Raw genomic sequence first — 21,578 nt, 5'->3', positions numbered from 1 at the left:
TAATAACTACTGTGGAATACCTCTGCTGAGCACTGTGAGGAAAGCCTTCTCCCCTGTAGTTCTCAACAGATTACAGTCACTCGCTGACAGGGTCTATCCCTAGTCACAGTATGGTTTTAGAGCTCAGAGGTCGACAGTAGGCATGGTTTTCTTTTTCTTTTTCTGAATTTTTTTATTTGATTTTATAAGTGTCGAGTTATAACAATACAAAATGCATATTCATATTTAAAGATTTTTCAAAATCTCTGGACTTCCCACCTTCCTCTCCGTGGGTCCTATTATAAACCTTTTCAACTGCATATTATTTCATCATACAAATTTTATGTCTCTCCATTTGGTCCATAATATCTTCTACATTACAAGTGTTCTTGCCATCCTGCTAATGTTTTCATCTGCTTACAGCAGTCTCTTAAGTAAATTATAAATTTTCCCCATTCTTTATTGAAGTTTTTGTCTTCTTGGTTCCTGAGCCTTCCAGTCAGTTTTGCCATTTCGACATAGTCCAACAGCTTAATTTGCCATTCTTCTCTGGTAGGGACTTTGTCTTCTCTCTATCTCTGGGCTAGTAACATCCGTGTGGCTGTCGCTGCGTACATGAAAAGTCTTTTCTCCTCCTTTGGGATCTAATTCCTAATAGAAAAGCTTCTGTTTTTTTTAAAAAATAAGCATTATTTTAAACATTTTTTTTCCAATTCATTATACATCATTTCCCAGAATGCTTTTATTACCTTACACGCCCATCACATATGGTAAAAGCTACCTTCTTTTTCTTTATCAGCCTGCATGATTTTCTCACTATTCTAGCTGCAGGAGACCTGATGAAGGCCTTTGACCTTGTCAGCCCAAAATGACTCTTCACACTGCTCAGCAAGATAGGATTGTCCACCTAAGCTCCGCAATATGATTGTGTCCTTCCATGAGAACATGCGCAGCACTGGCCAATATGACTGCTCATCCTCAGACTCCTTCCCCGTAAAGAGCCGTCCGTGTGAAACAAGACTGTGTTTTCGCCCCAACTCTCTTTGGCATATGCCTCAAGTTCTACTGAAGACAGTGTGTTGTTTCATTCAAGGGAGCGTGGCGGGGGGGGGGGGTGTCTGTTGAACCTCACACAACTCCATGCCAAGACAAAAGTATGGAGGGTTCTAACCCGCAACACTTTGTTTGCAGGTGAGCCATCTGTTAAGGCCACTCATGCCATCTGAGGTCCAAGGGCCTTCTGGTGGTTGCGAGAAGCAAAGCTACAGGGAACCAGGCAGAGGGCCTTCTCGGTAGTGGCATCCGCCCTGTGGAACACCCTTTCATCAGATGTAAAAGAGATAAACAACTACCTGACATTTAGAAGACATCTGAAGGCAGCCCTGTTCAGGGAAGTTTTTAATGTGTAACATTTTAATGTATTTTTAATCTTTGTTGGAAGCCACCCAGAGTGGCTGGGGAGACTCAGCCAAATGGGCAGGGTACAAATAATAAATTATTATTATTATTATTATTATTATTATTATTAATCTATCTCTGCCCCCCTAGCCCCACACTTGATCCAGGCAAGACAGGTATTGTTGGTTAGCAGGATAGGTGGCTTAGATTTATGGGTGTATAGTGTATACTAGATGTGATTTACTCCCCATGAAAGATCAGGATAGGGCTACTCCTAGACCTGCCTCTGCTGTTGGATATTTAAGTGGCAATGATGGCCAGGATCACTTTTGTACAGCTTTGTTTGCCTGCTGTGCCCTTTCTTACAAAAGGCAAATGTTTCCCTTGTCACTGATGTTCATGGGCACCCTGTGAGCTTCATAACTGCAAACAGTTGAAAGGTGCTTTTGTTTTGTTTTTTAAGGAAGTGTTAGGGGGCAAAGTGTGCGCAGGGCAAAGAAAACAGGTTTCGGAAGAGTGTGCTTTTTTAGCGGAGAAGTGGCTGTTCCAAATATCTGCAACCCTGTGGCAGATGGGCATGAAGTGCCTGTGGTGGGAGTTTAGAATAAAAAAGCAGCCAGTAGGGAAAGAGTTAAGCTTGTGAGCATGCACTCAGGGCATTTGTGAGCATGCACTTGAGCATGCACTCAGGGCACTTGTGAGCATGCACTCAGGGCATGCAGCCATCAGAGTTTTATGACATTTACAAGTACTGTAATTTGTTCCTTGTCAGGGGTGGGCAGAATGCAAGGTGGGATCTACTGGGTTATTCACAGTAGACCGGAAAGGGTTTCTGACTCTCTAATTCTTTAGTAGCAAAAGCAGCAGCAGCAACAACAACAACAACAAAGTCTTTTTACAGTAGTACCTCGGGTTGCATACACTTCAGGTTACATAAGTTTCAGGTTACAGACTCCGCTAACCCAGAAATAGTACCTTGGGTTAAGAACTTTGCTTCAGGATGAGAACAGAAATCGCATGGCGGCAGCGCAGCAGCAGTGGGAGGCCCATCTCAGGTTAAGAACAGTTTCAGGTTAAGAACAGACCTCCGGAACGAATTAAGTACGTAACCAGAGGTACCACTGTATTTCTTCTTTCAACTGGACCATTTGAACTGTAGTTACACTTTTAAGTACAAATCTACATCAGAAGAAGTCATTCCTGGTGCATGCATGCAGTGGCGGGGCACGCTCTGTGGGGTGTGAGTCTGCCTGCCTGCCTGCCTTCCTCCTCCTACTCAGCTGCCCTACAGCTGAGGGGAAGGCGGTGGGCAGACCGTTTGGGGCAGCGCAGAGGCTGAAGACGCCCAAGCCACCATGTCACTCCCAGGAGAGATGCATAGCTCGGGCATGCTGCAGGCCCCGCGGTGAGTGCCGCCCGCCATTTTGTCACCCCCCTCAGTTGTGACACCCACCGTGGCCCGCCCCCACTGTACTCCCTTTCTCTGCCCCTGCATGCATGGCTTATGGGGTGAGGTAGATAATTCATTCAGTCTCTAGGCCACTCCTTTGTGTCTGATTCCACACCTCCTTGCTGCTATTTTGCACCTTGTTGTGGTTAGTGGATTCAGGGTACTTAGTGCAAAAGAAAATTCCCAAAGTGTAGACCCCACAAGCCTGAAATTCTCCTGAGCCTGCTTCATAGATCTGGCAGAGATGGGAACATTCTCAATCTCTTAACCACTGTTGTGTGTTTTTCCCCCCAGCTTATCATTACTCATTTCCTTTTCAGAACTCGCCATGATAGGCCTGAACATATTGGGCACAGTGAGATGCAAAGCAGAGTTTGAATGAAACCACAATTAGGAAATAAATCAGGAATGTTTTTCCAGAGTCCTCCATATGAAGGCTGTAATAGTTCCATATTCCCTTGTTCATTTATTAAAACACAAAAGATTTAAAAACCTATGGGTGAAATGTTTTGGAATACTTAGTATTGAATCTAAGGCATTAAAACATGTGTAATTATTAGAAATAAATTTTCTTATAGATGCTTTTTTATATAGAGAAATTATGAGTCCATATCTTCCAACTTACTAAAACCCAAGTCGAAGAAATCTTTTATAAGTATCACAGAAAGGAAGCAAGCTGCCAGTGTTTTAGGGTTGTTGTTTTTTTGTTTGGTAATATGTGGAAAGTTAGCAGCATTATCTGTTTGGTGTATGGTTTCCTGTATGGATTTTTCTCCCTTTCCCCCCCACTTAAGACATCTGTTAGCATTTCATAGTCTAACAGATGTCGCAGAGCGATTCCTTTACTTACATTCTTGGGGGAAGAAAGTGCTGTTTGCTCTGTTGAAATGCCACCTCTGAACTATTGTCACCGTGCCAGCTTTGTGTAATTTTCAAATATTATTTCCCTTGCCTTGGTAAGGGCTCACAGTACCTATCTTAGAGCTCATAAACACATGTGGCTGTTAGTGAGATTTGTGGCTGGGGAAAGGCAGAAACAGAACAAGGGTTTTAAAGTCTAGCTGTGATGCTTTGTAATCTTAACAGAAACAGCATCTGATGGTTCTGGGCTAGCCTAGGTCCATCTCACCATTAAGTTGGGATTTTATCCTTTGAAGGGACAAGCCTGCTTGAAATATGGGCAGTGAAAAGAAGAGTACTGCGCTGGCAGAAATCTGTCCCCACCAACGGTCTAGCTGCAGCATTTTACGCCAGCTTGATTTTCCAGGCCCAGAAGTTGCCCAACACAGAGTGCATTGCAACTGTGGAGTCTTGAGGTCATCCGTGCAGGGAATCACTGTGGCCCGGTAGGGTTGCCATAGGTCCTCTTATTCCAGGACACGTCCTCTTTTTCATGGGTAGAGTTGTCATTAACGATCCAAAGTAGAAGGCAGCAAATGTGTCTTCTTCTTCTTCTTCTTCTTCTTCTTCTTTTTTTCCTTTTTAGAATATGGCAACCCTACCATGCTTGGGACGCGGGTGGCACTGTGGGTAAAAGCCTCAGCGCCTAGGGCTTGCCGATCGAAAGGTCGGCGGTTCGAATCCCCGAGGCGGGGTGCGCTCCCGTTGTTCGGTCCCAGCGCCTGCCAACCTAGCAGTTCGAAAGCACTCCCGGGTGCAAGTAGATAAATAGGGACCGCTTACTAGCGGGAAGGTAAATGGCGTTTCCGTGTGCGGCTCTGGCTTGCCAGAGCAGCAATGTCACGCTGGCCACGTGACCCGGAAGTGTCTCCGGATAGCTCTGGCCCCCGGCCTCTTGAGTGAGATGGGCGCACAACCCTAGAGTCTGTCAAGACTGGCCCATACGGGCAGGGGTACCTTTACCTTTACCTTACCATGCTATCTTTGTTGGAGGGTGGCTGTAACTGGTGTGCAAGGCATAGTTGGTGTACCAGCTATAGGTAGTAGAAAGCTTCAGTGGCTAGGGTTGCCGTTGGAGCCTCCAGTGACCAAAATAAATAAATAAATAAATGGCTCAATCACAGAAGGAACAGGTTCATAGTTTGGGCAATCTTCTGGATCCAAACTCCCGTCTGGACACATCATTCCCAACACCCCAATATATTAAGGGCTGGCAGCGGCTCTGAGGCGAAATGGAATAACCATGCCCAAGCTAGGCCTTGATGAATCATAGAATCTTAGAATTGTAGAGTTGGAAGGCCCCACGAGGGTCATCTAGTCCAACCCCCTGCCATGCTCGAACCCATGACCCTGAGATTAAAAGTCTCATGCTCTTCCAACTGAGCTATCACGTTTGAACTCTTTGTAAAAGCTCATGCTTTTAGCCCACTCTTCATCACAAGAGATCCCGGGGTGGGATGCAGTACAGTGGTACCTCGGGTTAAGTACTTAATTCGTTCCGGAGGTCCGTTCTTAACCTGAAACTGTTCTTAACCTGAAGCACCACTTTAGCTAATGGGGCCTCCCGCAGCTGCCACACCGCCGGAGCACGATTTCTGTTCTCATCCTGAAGCAAAGTTCTTAACCCGAGGTAATATTTCTGGGTTAGCGGAGTCTGTAACCTGAAGCGTATACCCCACTGTACCCCAATTTGCAAATAACATTCACCGGTACAATACTATAAAAAAAGAGAGCAGATGAACATAGAACTGAAGAAACCTAAACTATTCCTTCCTGCTGCCTGATATGAACAGCATCCTGCAAATGCCAGAGAATGGATAAAAAATGTTTACATGTCCATATCAACCAGAATCAAAAGAATAGTATTCTCCACATTTGCTAAAATGCGCCTTTCTCTTTTGCTGAACCGGTTCCAGGCATACACTTAAGATACCCTCTAAAAAGTTATCTAAGTTTGGCTATCTGGACACAAGGAAGGGCTGATTGTCATGCGGTGTGAAGGACGCATTTTGTTGTTTTGGCAAGAACAGGGACAGTTTTGTCCTCACAGGCCATTAGATGAATACCAAAGCGTGTCACATGAAAAACTACTGATCTTTAACCCAGCAATCTATTTAACCAAGCCTAGAAAATGAATAGTGAATAAGGGAAGAGCAAAGGCCAGTTTACTGTCATTACAGATTATAGAATCTGTTAACTGCTGCAGCAAACTGAACTCTGGGAATTACAGGTACTGTACAGTAAGTCAATGGAGCGAACGGAATACTTAACAAACACATATAGCTAGAAAGACATATACTGGACTATATGTGTGCCCTATATCTTCCAGTTCATCCAAATATATTTTCCACTAGCAAACAGAAGTGTTTTTAATGCATGGCTATGTTACTGGGTAAGTAACATAGTGGCAGGTGGCGCTGTGGGTTAAAGCCTCAGTGCCTAGGGCTTGCCGATCGAAAGGTCGGTGGTTCGAATCCCCGCGGTGGGGTGCGCTCCCGCTGTTCGGTCCCAGCGCCTGCCAACCTAGCAGTTCGAAAGCACCCCCGGGTGCAAGTAGATAAATAGGGACCGCTTACTAGCGGGAAGGTAAACGGCGTTTCCGTGTGCGGCTCTGGCTCGCCAGAGCAGCGATGTCACGCTGGCCACGTGACCCGGAAGTGTCTCCGGACAGCGCTGGCCCCCGGCCTCTTGAGTGAGATGGGCGCACAACCCTAGAGTCTGTCAAGACTGGCCCATACGGGCAGGGGTACCTTTACCTTTACCTTTATGTTACTGGGTGCTGCTATAAATCTGACATTTGACGCTTAGTCATTGTGGGAGATATCATCATCATCATCATCATCATCTTATTATTTGTACCCTGTCCACCTGCCTATGGGTTGCCCCCGGTCTACTGTTCGGTACTCTGGCAGTTGTTTTGTGGTGTATGAAACAGGTGAGAGCTCCCCTCAAAGGTTTTCGAGTAAGATGCCACAAATATGGCATGCAACTCTGTTTCTCTATTCCATGCACTGAAGGGGGTTGGACTAGATGGCCTCTGGGGTCCCTTCCAACTCTACAATTCTATTATCCTATTCCATCTGTATCAGGAAAGGCGGGTCAGGCATTAGACTGTTGCCTGGAGGTGGTGATGGACTGGATGTGGGGCCAGTAAATAGGAGCAGAATGCTGGAAAGACAGAGGTGTTGTGTGTCCTGAGTTCTTGAGTTTGGGAGGTGGGAAAATGTCATGTCCTCAGCTGAGTTGCACTCCCCCAGAAGGAACAGATCTCTAGCTTTGGGGTGAGGGGCTCCTGGATTAAGCTTTGCCAATGGACGCACAGGTGTCTCTGTTAGCTAGGAATGCATTTTTCCAGCTTCGGCTGGTTTGCCAGTTATGGCCCCTTTTGTACAGAGATAACGTGGTGCTGGAGAAGACTCTTGAAAGTCCCATGGACTGCAAGAAGATCAAACCTATCCATTCTGAAGGAAATCAGCCCTGAGTGCTCACTGGAAGGACAGATCCTGAAGCTCCAATACTTTGGCCACCTCATGAGAAAAGAAGACTCCCTGGAAAAAACCCTGATGTTGGGAAAGATGGAGGACACAAGGAGAAGGGGACGACAGAGGACAAGATGGTTGGACAGTGTTCTCAAAGCTACCAACATGAGTTTGACCAAACTGTGGGAGGCAGTGGAAGACAGGAGTGCCTGGCGTGCTCTGGTCCATGGGGTCACGAAAAGTCGGACACGACTAAACGATTAAACAACAATAACAACAACAACAACAACGGCTTGGTACTCCCTGCTCTGGTTACTTCCAGAAGGGTTTATATAGCAATGTGCTCTATTCAATGCTGTCCTTAAAGATGAGATTGAAACTTTTAACTGCTCCAAAATGCAAGATGACTGGCTGGGGTCAGAGGAGGTTTTTGGTGCCACCAAAACAGTACTGTAGAACTGAGCGTGAGAGGTGGTTGTAGGGCACTGAATTTTAGTGTCACACAAGGCGCTGCCGGAACCCAAGGGTGCAAAGCCCACCGCTGCTGGGGTTTCCCTTCAGAACTCAAATAACTTCTGTTTTGAAACAGCTGCACTGGCTGGCAGTTCATTTTAGGGCCCCCATTCAAGTGCTGGTCTTTAAAGCCTTAGACTCCCTGGAGAGCAACTCTGCCAAAACTGAGATGCAAGGGGTGGTGCAATGGGGAAAGGGTGGCTGAGTGGGGAAAACAGAGCAAACAAGGCACCCCACTGGAGTGTCTGAGGAGAAAATGGGGGAAGGGGGGGGAGAAATCCAGCTCTGTCAGTGGTGGCTGTATTTCGCCCCCTCCCCCTCAGGCTCACTCCCCGCTCTCTCTCTAGCCTGCCCACCTCCATGCATGGAGGAATGGAAGTGTGGGCTCCCCAGCCCCATTCTCAGCACCATCTCGCTTGTTCCCAGACAAAGGGAAGGCCCTGCAAAACCAGGCTGCTATGCCCAATAGCAATTTGAGGGTTCCAGATCGGTTGCCACCCCCACCTGCTCCCTCTTGCCCCCCCCCCCACTCTCTGCCCATCAGCCACAGCCTTTTGTTTCTCCCCCCTCGTCCTGCTCTTTCTAGCCATGCCCACAATGGCCTTCAGGCAGGTACAGGGGTACCTCGGTTTAAGAACAGTCCGGTTTAAGAACAATTTGGTTTACAAACTCCGCAAAACCAGAAGTAGTGTCCCGGTTTGCAAACTTTGCCTCGGTCTAAGAACGGAATCCAAATGGTGGAAGGGTACCGGCCGCGGGAAGCCTCATTAGGGAAAGCGCGCCTCAGTTTAAGAACGGTTTTGGTTTAAGAACGGACTTCCAGAATGGTTCATAAACCAAGGTACCACTGTACTGACACCTTTCTGCTTAGGAAAAAAAGCACTGAGGGTATGTAATAAAATTATTTAGATTTTTGTGCTTTGCACTTCAACAGATTTTTTTTTTTTTTTTTGCCTGCTGCACAAAAAAATGTGAGCCTGCTACATTTTTGGTTTCCCATCTCTTATGTAAAGGCCCTTAAACTTTGTCCATGAGTGTGTGAGACAAAGGCTTGGTTTAGTAATGTTCAAAATGTTACCATGCCAAATGTAAAAACACAGGGTCTCGCTGAAATATCCTTCCTCCATCAAACTGCTGCTCAGGATACTTCTCCGTGTTTAGTTAATACAGGCATTCATTGTGATCTCCTAGATGTTAGGAAAACAAATATTGTAAGGATCAGTAACATTCTAAAATGATCAGTTGTGGGAATTCATGCTTCTAGGAAAACAGCATTCTGTCTTATGCTGCTGGCTGTATTGCATGGTCTCCCCACAGTCTTGTTAGAGCATCCTAACTGAAATGAACCCCCCCCCCAAACTAATTTGATCTCATTGAATGTACATGTACAGTACAGCTATATGCATGTAAGATACAAAAAAAAATCTGCAATTATTTTCCTGATTAATACCTGAAGTATAGGACAGCTCCATATACTTTTAAATCCTTTTAAACAAATACTTTACTGAATCTTAAAAGTCGTTACATGTTACACGTATTGACATGCAGGAACTGACAAAATGAAGACAAAAACGAACTGATATTTGAGCAGATGTAATATTTTAAATATTGTAAAAAGGATTGTATTTAAAGATATGTATCAAAGAATTGTGACAATGAATGGAAGTTTCTTGGGGGTGGGGGGAAAGAACACCATTGTGCCACATAAGACTTTAATCCAGAGCTTTCCAAACTTTTCATGTTGGTGACACACTTTCTAGACATGCATCATTTCACGACACTGCAATTCAGTTTTAACTAGCAAACCGGAGGTTAAACTTACCCCTTATAAGAGCGTTTGCGCGACACACCCGCACATCAGCCGGCACACTAATGTGTCGCGACACGGAAAAGCTCTGCTGTAATCTTATCCAGAGGTCTTTTCATTGAGCATCAGCACTGTTATACAATCGAAAAATGTGGTGTTACAAACAAACAGTATGGACAGTGCTTTTATTATGCTTTACTGAATATGGTAAAACACTTAATACAAAGAGCTAGTCTTTAAGTCTTTCAGAAAGCTAAGTGGAAATCTGTTAAAGTATAACATGGCCCATAGCATTTCACTCAAAATCTTGTGACACTAAATGCATTGTCCGTGCTGTTAGTTCATAGCATTTTGTGATTACTGGAGGTATAGTGGGGGACGGGACTGTTGTCTGGTGAGTTAATACACAGTTACCTAGGTTGTTGAGACAGTCTCTTGGGGGTGGGGTGGGGAATTCACTCTGCTTGCACCAAGGGAAGTGGGATAATTAATTTCAAAGGGAAATATTAGCATCAGGGATTGGACTTTGAGAATATTATTTGAAAACAACCTAATGTGTCAGTTTTTGCAAGATTAAAGGCCACTCAAATGTTACAAATTCCTATACAGAAAGGATTTCCATAGATGAATTAGCAGGCAACCTATATATGAATCATTACATGCATGTATTTTGTTGCATTTACACACACTTAGGGGACACAGGACACCCCGTCCATATGTAGTGAAATCTATCCTTGTGTGTTCTCACATCTGAACACCCACATGTGGGTTCCGTATGAAATGCTGTTTGTGTTGGAATTTGCGAACATTTGAAATATACCTAAGGCAAGGTGCCATAATGTTGTGCAGCCTGGGCTTGCACGTTTTTACTTGGAAGTAAGAGTTCTGTGGAGCTTCGTGGAGCTCCCTTCCTCAAAAGTGGGTTTGGGTGCAGTTTTTTGTCTTAGCACTGCAGGGGGTTGCAGTTACCCCTTAAGTGCTTTGTAGCCTGCGTATTGTTCTGGAAAGACATCTGGTAGGTGCTCCTTCTATTAGGAACTATTTCCTGCTTTAATAGGAATGTACTTAGTGGTACGGAAGGTTGCAATGTTTTATTCCGTTGGTTTCCTCCGTATTGTATTAGCAGTCATTTCCCCCACCCTCCCCTTGCCGTTTCAGTTGCATGCCATAATGTGGCCACTACATGATAGGCTTATTGGATGCCATGTTCTACAGCTGTTGAGGTTCTCCCGCCCCTCCATCTTTGTTAGGTAGAATTTTAGGCTGCTGCCCGGGAAGACCAGATTTGGATGTATTAGCTAGTCAGCCTAATAACCCTGTACAGACTGTATCGATTTTCTAGGAGAGAGTTTATGAACTAAATAAACTTGGAGTTGGTGTCTTAATAAACTGCTTCTCTCAGACTGTCACATTTAGTTACAGAGCTGCGCAGTTTGGTTGGTGCGGGGGTTTGGGGGGGGGGGGGAGAGAGAAGGCTAATTCTGTTACAGATTGTTCACAGCAGGGTCTCCAAATTAGCCCTTTGTTTTGTAATGCCACCTTGCTTGGGCTCGCTTTGAGCACATTTCTCAGTTTTACCCTAATGAGTTGCAACACTGATAATGTGGCTGATGATCTTTCATTGATTTCACTATCACTTGCTTGTCTGGTAATTGATCCGTTGCTGAGCCTCTAGTTAATTATATCGGCTTTGACATGGCCCAGTCCACGGGGAATTTCAAGTCTTGCAGAATAACAGTTTTAATAAAAGAGTCTATTACTGCAGGTGCTTGCTGCTGCATGCCACTTGGTTTTTGTGTGCGTGGGCTTTTTCCTCCCTCCCCCTTTCTCTCCCTGGGAGTGGAGAGGACTGCAGGACAGGAGTAAGGGGGGGGGGGGAGAGGAAAGGGAGAGGTGGGGAGACAGCGCACAAGAAATGCAGAGAGGAGGAAACTGGCTACTGACATTCTCCTTAAGCCTCCCACAAATAACAGCCATTAGTGGGAAGGTCAGGAGCTGAGCAGGCAGCTTGACTAAGGCACTGAGTACCACTTCAGAAAGCAAGAGGCTAGCAAATTTTAGAGGGAGTTTAAGTGGGTAATAGCTGGCTCTAAAGGTACAGCCACTGTTGGCACAATTGACTCATAGGGGCTGTTTTCTCTCTCCCCCCCCCTTCTTCTTCTTCCTCCTCCCCTCCTCGTTCCATGCAACAAGAATATTTTTATTGACCACAGGTGGACTTAATATATTTTAAGGCAACAGTTCTTTGGGCTCTTGTTTTTGTTTCTCAGATATTGAATTTGCAGCTTTTGAGACTGGTTTTTGTGTGCGTGCGTGTGCTTAATGGTGGTGAACTGGAGGGAAGTTTAACAGAAAAGCTTTCAGGAGATGCCAGGATCTAAAGGGGAAGACACATTTGTGTCAACATAGCGTTTGCTTTCTCATCTTTCCTCATTGCACACTAATGACACACGGCTGCCACTGAAGCTTTCTTGTGATTCTTTTGTTGTTTTGTGAGAGAGTGAGGTTTATTGTTGTTCTCCAGTTAAGGGAGAGCTTGCGAGAGTGGTACATTTGTCCTCTCAATTTGTAGATTTTATTAGAAGATGAATGTTCCTTACACATTAAGTTGAGAAAAACTAGACTCTTCTTCCCCATTTCTTTTAACCTGACTTGGTGCTGGTGGTTGTTGTTTTTTTATGAGAGGGCATGAATTTTGTTTTACATTTTTGAAGTTGCAGTGTTTATGTAATCCATGTAGGTGTTCTCTCTCTCTCGCTCCTCCCTCCGGTTTTTCCTCATAGGAGACCAAAGTACGTAACAGTACTGGGAAAATGCAAAGTGCATTGTTCTAAATAGAGCTTGGTTTTTAAAAAGTAGTTGGTGGCAGTGGCTTTCGGTTTTTCATTGTATCTAGCCTGTGTTAACAATCTTTATGCTGGTGGCAATCCTAAAAGGAAATGCTGTGTTTTGTTTTGTTTTTCTGGATAGAGTTGCCTTTTTATTTCATTCATTTCACCCACTCCCTTTTGTGATCTGAAAGGTTATTGTATATTCCTCATCCAAGAACTTTACCTTTTTTTAAAAAAAAAACAAATAAATCAACTTTTGATCTTTATGGAAAAGAGAGAAGACACTTCTCTTTCCCCCGACTTCTGCTCCTTGAGGCATTTTAGGCAATTAACAGGGGAAAACAAAGATGTGAGAGATGAAACATGCATGCAGTTCTTTCCTAGTTTTCTTTTTAAAAGAAGTTGGAGATCGTCTTATTTCATCCCACCCCCTTCTTTTTTGGTAAGAGCTTTTTTTTATCGTTTATAAAAAAAATTGGGGGCTGGGGCTGTTGCAAAAGTGGCCACATAAAGAACTAGCTATATTTTAAAAGCAGCCAGGCCAACTTCTGCTGCGTGGTGGTTCTGCATGCTATTGTCTAAATAAGTGAGCAATTGGTTGTCCCTCTGCTCTCTTGCCTTCCCTTCTCCTGTTAGGAGGTTTACAGTCTGCGTTTAATAGGCAAGTGTCAGCAATTACATGCTGTTCTTGACAGCATTGTTGAAGGAAAACAGGGGAAAGGGCCACAGCTTGTTCTTCTGAATTCACTCTGATCAGCATACTACTTAGAGTGTGTGTGCATGTGTATGCTAAGGCTGCGAGGGGGCTATTGCAGTAATGTCATTTCGTGCCTGACAGTGGAACGGTGCAGTTGACTCTCTCTCTTGCTCTGCTATCCAATGACATCCAGTGGCTAAAGAGTATGAGGCTGATGGTTGGGTTTCCTCAGTGCTGCTTGCACACCTGACAGGCAGCTGTTAAACCCAAGCAAAGGCGAGCTTGGGGAGTCACAGTGTATGCATAAATGATAGGGGTATCTGTGCAGAAGGTGCGAAAGAAGCTCTGGCCCCCCTCCCCAAAGCTCTCCCCACCCCTGCTTCCCAAATGGAAGGCACAGTGCAGCTAGCTTAACTACACTACACTCCTGCTACTGACTGCCAAGAGGCTCAAAAAAAAATCCACCTTCACTTTTCAGTCAGAAGAGGCAGAAGTGGATGTGAGAGACAGAGACACTCAGAGAGACACAGAAGGAAAGAGGGCAAGAGACTTGACTTTGAGAGACTCCTGTGCTGACAACTCCATGCAGTTCGGAACAAGGACAGCAACGGCCGAATCTGGTTTCATGGGGACATGGCAGAACGCTGACACTAACCTCTTGTTCAGAATGTCCCAGCAGGTACGTTACTTTTTTTCTTTTTCTTTTACTTTTAATGTCTCACACACGTTGAAGTGAATGTCTGTCTCAGTTTGTTGCTTGCCGGGTTGTGTGTTTCATTTTGCAATTTTACTTTCCACCCCCACAACTCGTCTTGTCTGCGCTTTTGTTTTAATTTTAACACTGCACAGTTTCTGTAGTGTCATAACTAAGTAATTTGAATGTTCGTGCTTACTTCACTACATCCCCATGGGCAACTAAAAAAAAAAGGAGAAAAGAGAGAGAGAACAAAAATAAGACATGCTTTAAAATAAAAGTCCTCCTCTCTCCATACCCCCTTTAAAGTTTTCTGAACAGATCATTAACTCCATGGTTAATATTTCTTGCCTTTTGTTTTCCTTTGTTTTGTTTTCCTTTCCCCCTTCCTTCCATTTTTTCTCTCCCCCCTCTCTTTTTAAAATAATAATAATAACAACAATAATTAATAATAAAAATAATAATAATGAAGTATCATAGTATCCCAGCAAAAAGTCATTTCTTTCTTTCCTTTTTTCCCACCCCACGGAATATGTAAGACCTCATATCAAAACTGATACTAAACTTGGGAGAGGGGGGTGCTTAATTGAGTTCAGGTGGCAGAAAACAGCCTTATGCAGACCTAAGGGGGAAGAGAGAGAGAGAGAGAGAGAGAGAGAGAGAGAGAGAGTTCAGTTGTGCTGGAATTGCTGGCAGCCCAGAGCTGAGGGTCCTTAGATGAGACAGTTTCAGTTGCTGGTCTCTCTCCCTCCCTCTGCGCCCCCCCCCCAATACTCTCACACACATACTGTTTCTGCAGAGAGCTGTGTCTTGGCGTCCTCCCCAGAGCAGTCCCTTCACCGGGGGCCGCGTTTAAGGCAGCCTGGTATGGCGGTTCTGACGGGAAAGCTAAACCGTTGCTGCAAGGCCAGTAATAACTGATAATTAATCACAGGGGCTGCTGTTGCCTCTGTATCATGTACTCGGTGATACGCACCCCCAGCCTGATGTGGCTACTCTTTCACAACTGTTTGACTCTTCTGCATGAAATTGCACACACACACACACACACACACACACACACACACAATTGAAGGGATGAAAAAGAAACTTTCAACTTGGACTGGACTCAAGCAGAGGGGGGGATGGAGGTTTAAAACTAGAGACTTTTAAAAATAAAAATAAAATTGCATATGTTAGGGCTTCCTCCAATTTTGTATTTTTGCTTTTTTAAGGAGTTGCCTTTTGGGGGGGGCAGAAAAAGATTTTCATATGATAAGAAGCTGAAGCGACAAAAAGTTGTGACATAAGTTGTAGTGCTTTGGCGAGCCCTTTTTCTTTTCAGGGTTTGTTTTTGTTGTTTTTTATGAATGAATTCCATTGACGCAAAAGCGCTGTCATTTCTAGAGTAGTTGTGGCTGAGGATATATAACTGGCTGTTGGTAATGTAAAGAAAAGATCGTTTGCTTGGTAATCATTAGGAAAGAAATACACACACACACTCTCTCTCACACACACAGGCTTACATGGAGGGAAGTTTATAGCGTACAACAGTTGTGTACAGAAAAGATTTTAAAACAGCGTGTCTCTCTCTATAGGCTGCCTGCATTCAAATAAGGTATATTTAGATCTATCCTGTAGAGGGACCCTTATTACAACTGATAACAGCTTACTATTCAGAAATATAATCAACACAAGCCAAATGAGGAACTCCTTATATGCTGTTCCTTATTCTTAATCAGTGAAAAAGACCTAGAGCCCAGTTTGAAAAAATAGCATTTCAGATCTTCTGTTCTGGACACCAATATATGCTTTGATTGTTATAGTGGACTGCCTCTGCATGTAACATTTCCTGCATTTAGGTGTTTTTGCATTCATTTTAAAGCCAGGAAATTGACAGCCATCCTAAACTTAACCTGTCGTTCTATTTTCAGTACCTTCGTATGTATTCAGGTATAGCAGCTTAGGATGAAAGCCGCCTTCCCTCTTTGGCAATAAAAGAGTTAATTCAACTAGTGCCAGATAATGATCAATGGATAGATAGATCACTGTTGAACCACATACATCGTGTTAGATTGCATTTGAGTGTTTGACTCCCCCCCCACCCCCGCCCCGAGTTAGACATTTATTCGTTTTGGGGAGTACTGGAAAAAGTGCTTGATGTTAGGATGTGCAGGGATGTAGAAATTTAAGAGGAGGACATCACGTTCCAGAGGACTGGGCAAAAAAATTGTTGGTGGGCAAAAGTAAGCCCATCCACAACTCAGCTGTTACTTCTCTATTGTTGTTAATTGTACTAATGCATGAGGATCTTAAAATGGTTGGTTATCTTCCCCCCTTTCTCCCCCCCCCAAAAAAATATTACTGGACACATATGGCCATGTTTATTTTTCTGAGACTGTGTTGGGAAAAGAATAATCATCTCGTACATGGCTAAATGTTTGGCAGATGCAGGCACAGTAGTTTTGTAAAGGTGGTAATGATGAACATATTTATTTTGAAAGTGTGCACTATTTTCTCCATGTCCTTGGTGGTTAGAATGCTGCTGTCTGCTTAAAACATTCCACCCAGAGTTTTGTATTTCTACCCCCCCCCACTTCATTTCTTTTTCTTTTAAGAGGGTAAGTTAATTCCACTTGCAAAGTATAACAGCTTTAACTTTTTATTGACTTGCTAAATCTCTTAGATGTGTTTACTTATTCAGTCTGCACATGACAGCGGTTTACTAGGGCACCTAAAAATACGCCTGATAGCTACCAGTGTTAAGATTTCCCCTCTCTTGAAAGCATTATGCATGGGTCTATTAACACACGCACACACCCTTATCTATTTCTTACAGTTATGGTTTTAGGACTTTTGCAAACTATTTTGTGTATATTATTATTGTTATTTTAATATCCATACATTTGAAGGTAACTTTTGTTTCTTGTTCAAAAGTAGAAACAGTTGGTACAGAAGATGCTTATATTGCAAGCAAAAGTTTGGCATCATTTAAAGAAATGATTAGTGAGACATTTGGGTTTGTCGGAATATTTCATTCTACATGTAAAAAAATGATTATTATTGCTATGCAATCAAATACTTGCTTAGGTTAGAATTAAATGGTACTTTTAACTTCAGGTGGATTTGTGATACAATGACGGAAAGCCAATACCTGTACAGAGGATACGTAGTTTAAAACCTTAGTTTATGCTATGCTGAGCCTTTTCTGAGGATGCAGTGGTGAAAAAATAATTGTTATAAATGCCACAGGTAATCAAAGCAAGTTTTTATGTGCCATCAAATCATATTTGCATCTGCATTTACTTGTTGTGAGTTTTGATTCAATGTTTGCATGTTTTAAAAAAGCCCTTTGTTATGAGACAATTATGCATGGTACCCAAAGGAGCGTTCAGTTTTAGAGGAGAGTAGCAAATTATATCCCCAGTTACCTTTTCTGAAAAGTCTAAAATATGGCTGCTTAACCATTTATCGGTTCTAGTTTTGTACCTCTAAAGACACACATACACACCCCGTTTATGAATCCTTTGAAAGGAACCATTCCTGATACGTATACATAAATAATTGCTGATAACTTCAAAGAAGGTAAATCTCAACTTTTTAAAGAGAGTTCTTCTTTGGGTCACTTTGATCAGTGACAGGTCGAGAATGACCAGAAACCTTTGGCTTCTTTCTCTTACTAATCTGGCAAGAGAAACCACGGTCGAGTTCAGAGAGTGTGCGTACATTCACAGACAGAAATGCTTGACCCCCTTTCCAGTTTGCAAGAGGCTGCGTAAAGCCAGAAAAGGCCTGCTTTGATTGATAAAATAAAAATAGAAGGCTTTTCTGAATTTTCTGCTTTTGTAGATGTTTTGTGCCATTGTCAGAATAAGAAATGTCACTCTCTTCCTTCCAGTTTACCTTAAGGGCTGTGATGCTCTAAAATACTTTTAAGCAATGAGTCCATAAGAGCAAAAGAAGCAGTAACGCACAGTGACACAAAATGCCAGAGATGAGCAAAAGCATGCCTTATATTTCCTGTTTCATGTGCAAAGGAAATCTCCCTCTCTTGAAGGTATCTCCCTCTCTTCAAACCAGTTAAAGAGCAATATTAGGATTACGCATGCATCTGCAAACCATTATACAGTAATTTAACATTCACCCAGTGATGTAACAAAATTAACAACATAATTTCATTGTATAACTGTATCTTATTAAAGGACAACTGTCTGACATTCTCATACACTTGCCTTATTTAACTTCCTGCAAATATTATTAGTAGTGACAATTTTTCTATTGTGCATTTGATTCTCTCATTAGCACGATGTCATAGTTATCACTAGAGAAATCATTTCCTAGATAGGTGAGGGGAAAGCCAAGGCAAACTAAAAATCAGATCAATGTACTTGCTTTAATAGGGATACATCTGTCCATCAGAGGGGATATTGTGTGTGTGTGTGTGTGTGTGTGTGAGTGTATTGGGGAAAGGTTTATAAAAGCTTCTTTATTTGGCTCGGATAAAATGCTACCCATTCTAAGATTTAAAATACGTGAACTACCACGTATAAAGTGTTGTAGAAATGGCTTGATTAAAAATCAAGCACAAAGCATAGCATTTAAATTGTGCTCGTGTGCTGCTGTTTGATTGCTCATGAGTGAGAAAGATGCACATGCCCTTTATTGAATAGGTACTTAAAATCAGAAATGTGGGTATGTCCTACTATGGATCACACACGTTGAATGGAGAAAAGTGGTTTAAGATTTCTTTACATCATAAAAGCATTTCCTCCCCTTTTGTTTCCTCTAAAGAGCACCTAAATTTTATTTGTTTAATTGCAATACGTTGCTATAAATGACAGCATGTGATACGTCCCATACACAGGTTTACTGTCAAAAGCCGTCTGGCAAACTGCATCTTAGCAGGAGAAGCTCCTAGCAAAAGATGTGAGTGGTGTCTTTTTATTTTTGCATCCTCAGCAGTTGCACGATTTGGTATTTAGTTTTCCCTTCCACGATGTTGCAAGTCGATTTGCCATACTTGTTCCTTTTGCTCAAAGGTATCTGTAACAACACGAACTGTTGTTTGATTGTAAAATATAAATGCCACACGGGGTGTGTGTGTGTGTGTGTGTGTGTGTATGTATATATATATATATATATATATATATATATGGGGGGGGATGCACGCTGAATTTAGAAGTTAGTTCATGATAAGTTATAGAAAAAGTTTTTTATAGACTTGGCATTGGAACAGCATCTGATTCCATTTCAACTATTACCTGGGCATATCAATATGCTTTGCAGCATGCATGTGGCTAAACTAGTTTATTTACAGAACATGCCCCCCTTCAAATTAATATAGGAATAAAAATACCCCCAAATGTTCCTTGTTTTAAAGTAACCCATGTGAAATTTCATATCTCCAGAATTGTAATTTTTCTGTGCTTTCAGCTGTAGTTCTGTGTGTATGAGCTGGAGAGACCCCTATTCTCATATATCACTTGCATTCAAGTCCCTGTGCTTTCATTAGTGCTTACTTGTTAGAAATGTCCTCAAGAAGTGGCACATCTACTACTACTAGACGTTTTTAGATGTGGTGTATCGTTACATTTTTCATTTTAGCCTCTTACATTCATGCACGTAGGTTGTGAATCTATAAAATACAGCATGTGTACTCTCATAGCTCTTTGTATGTGGTGTGTGTATATCAGACACTCCTGTCCTAATACTTTGTTTCAGAGTAAATCCTGCTGATTTCATTTAGGTTTATCTGCAAGGAATGGGTTAGAAGAAAGTTTGTCTAATACATACAGGTGTGTATGTGTTTTGTTTCATTGTGAGTATGATGCCATAGTTTTCTGTTGGTGTTGTCTGGAAGGGCTTTTTTCTGTGTTATATGTTAGATGGAATGTTAATATTTTATATTATTATTATTTCTTTTCTGTGGTAAAATGTATGCCTATGCTTTCCAATGTAAGTCACTCGGAGACCTTATAGGTTGCTAGCAACTAACAACTAATAAATAATAATAATAATAATAATAATCCTATATTCTATTTTTTAAAAAAGATATAACTGTGCACACACACACACATTTTTAAGTAATGTAGTTTGGACGGGTTTCTGTGAAATACAGGGTTGAGAGGATGTGTGTGTGTGTGTGTGTGAGAGAGAGAGAGAGAGAGAGAGAGAGAGAGAGAGAAGGTGAACAGGAGAACATTGTTTTACACACGTGAAACTCAAACATAATTATTTTCTAGAATCAGAGTGTGTGATATTTTCCCTCTAACCTCAGACCCACTTTTCACGTAGGAAACGCGTGAAGTTACACGGAAACCTACTTTGTTGATCTAGAAGTTATTATAGAATGGTGAATAAGGAAATCAGCATGGTGTTGTAAATGCAAACTCCAGCTGATAAGCTTAAAGTGGTTAATTTTCTGTGCCTCATTCAGATTAACACAGCATATGCTGATTATATATATATATATATATATATATATATATATATATATGGGAGCAGCGTGGTCTCCTGATTCAAGGTTGGCTTGCCTTGACTCTTAACCCTAGTTAATTAGATGCTGAGCAAAGCATCTGACATGTTGGGGCAAAAGTGAGTTGGTCACAGCAGAGACAAGATTGCAGGGATAGCAGTGATAGTGAAAGAATTCACATGCACCAGGTCATTGTGACACTGTAAGCAATTACAAAGGAACAGTCTGTTAACTGATACAGAGCTGGCGTCATAAATTAGAAACAAAACACACGCAAAAAAAAAAAAAAAGCTTCATTGAATTGTCTCCCATTCACCACTAATATTCAGTGTATGTGATGAGACTTTCTTCATCTCTCTAATTTTCACTCTTGTGGTCCAGTAGACCTTCCTTCACAGCTTAGAGATTTTCAGAACTCTGGGCTTCAAATGTGCTCAGGAGTTTTGTTAGTTTTTCATGGCAGAGAAGGAAGGGGGTGTGTGGATAGGAAAATAGAGACTCAGAACTGAGCCCCCTCTTTACATTTTTGGATTTTAGTGCCAAAGCAATAACCTGAAATTCACAAGCTCATTATTGTAAAAGGTTTAATTTTCACTAGCCATTTTGCAAGTCCTTGGAGTTAAGAGTATGTACAGGAAAGAATCACACCAAATATTATTTTAGGTTTTCCCCTTTCTTTCTACTGAAACTCCTCAATAGAAAGTCAGCTGCTAATTCATCACATTTTCCCAGGTCTTTCAGAATGACAGATCTTGTTCTAGGCATAGAGAATATTAAATGTTAATAGAAACTTAAAATGATTCTGAAGGGGAGTATCTCAAAAGAAGACTTTAACTAATGGGGAATAATGTGTTTATTTCTAGCTTAGCATAGATCACATTGGAAAGCTCCTCTACTTTCTGCTACCACTGGTGGTGTCAGTTATGGGCCATCTATTATTGCTTTCATACGATACCACATTTATGAATGGGGATTGCCATACAGTTTATCGGATCCTATATTCTACCATACGACCAACATGCATTGAAGAGAAACAGCCACAATGTTAAAATTAGCACTGTGCTTCTAGGGGAAGAAATAAATGGCTGATAAAACACATACAGTTGTTTTAATTGAAAAACATAAAATGCAACATTACGAGAAGGTAACTTTACTACACTGCTTCTTACCTGCATAAAAGCACTGCCACAAATAACCTCATTGCTTACGTGAGGTCTGTCTATCTATCTATCTATCTATCTATCTATCTATCTATCTATCTATCTATCTATCATCTATCTATCTCTATCTCTTTGTGTCTACGTCTGTGTATTGCAGAATTTGTGCCGATGTTTATTGTTGGTGTTTTTGTTTGTTTGTTTCATATTATCTGCCCA

The 21,578-nt window shown here is 42.2% G+C and overlaps 1 protein-coding gene across 9 annotated transcripts in view; it reads left to right on the top strand.

Annotated features, from left to right (window-relative positions):
- BNC2 (basonuclin zinc finger protein 2) overlaps positions 1–21,578 on the top strand; it is a 410,695-nt gene that overhangs the window by 105,636 nt on the left and 283,481 nt on the right. For 4 of the 9 annotated variants that reach the window (XM_083419589.1, XM_083419584.1, XM_083419590.1 and 1 more), the window contains exons 1-2: positions 11,749–12,799; positions 13,533–13,733. The exons of 1 other annotated variant lie outside the window; for it this stretch is intronic. In XM_083419589.1, the coding sequence (XP_083275715.1) occupies positions 12,623–12,799; positions 13,533–13,733 (378 nt within the window). In that variant the 5' untranslated portion in view covers positions 11,749–12,622. Of the gene's footprint in view, positions 1–11,747; positions 12,800–13,532; positions 13,734–21,578 lie in introns of those variants that run through there. 4 more of the 9 variants (XM_083419583.1, XM_083419586.1, XM_083419585.1 and 1 more) reach the window with 2 other exon arrangements.

The sequence above is a fragment of the Podarcis tiliguerta genome (genome assembly GCF_965153285.1).
Source record: "Podarcis tiliguerta genome assembly, chromosome: 17".
In the NCBI taxonomy this organism is placed as follows: domain Eukaryota; kingdom Metazoa; phylum Chordata; class Lepidosauria; order Squamata; family Lacertidae; genus Podarcis; species Podarcis tiliguerta.
Note: the sequence above shows the minus strand (reverse complement) of the source record. Positions and strands in the feature narration are given on the sequence as shown.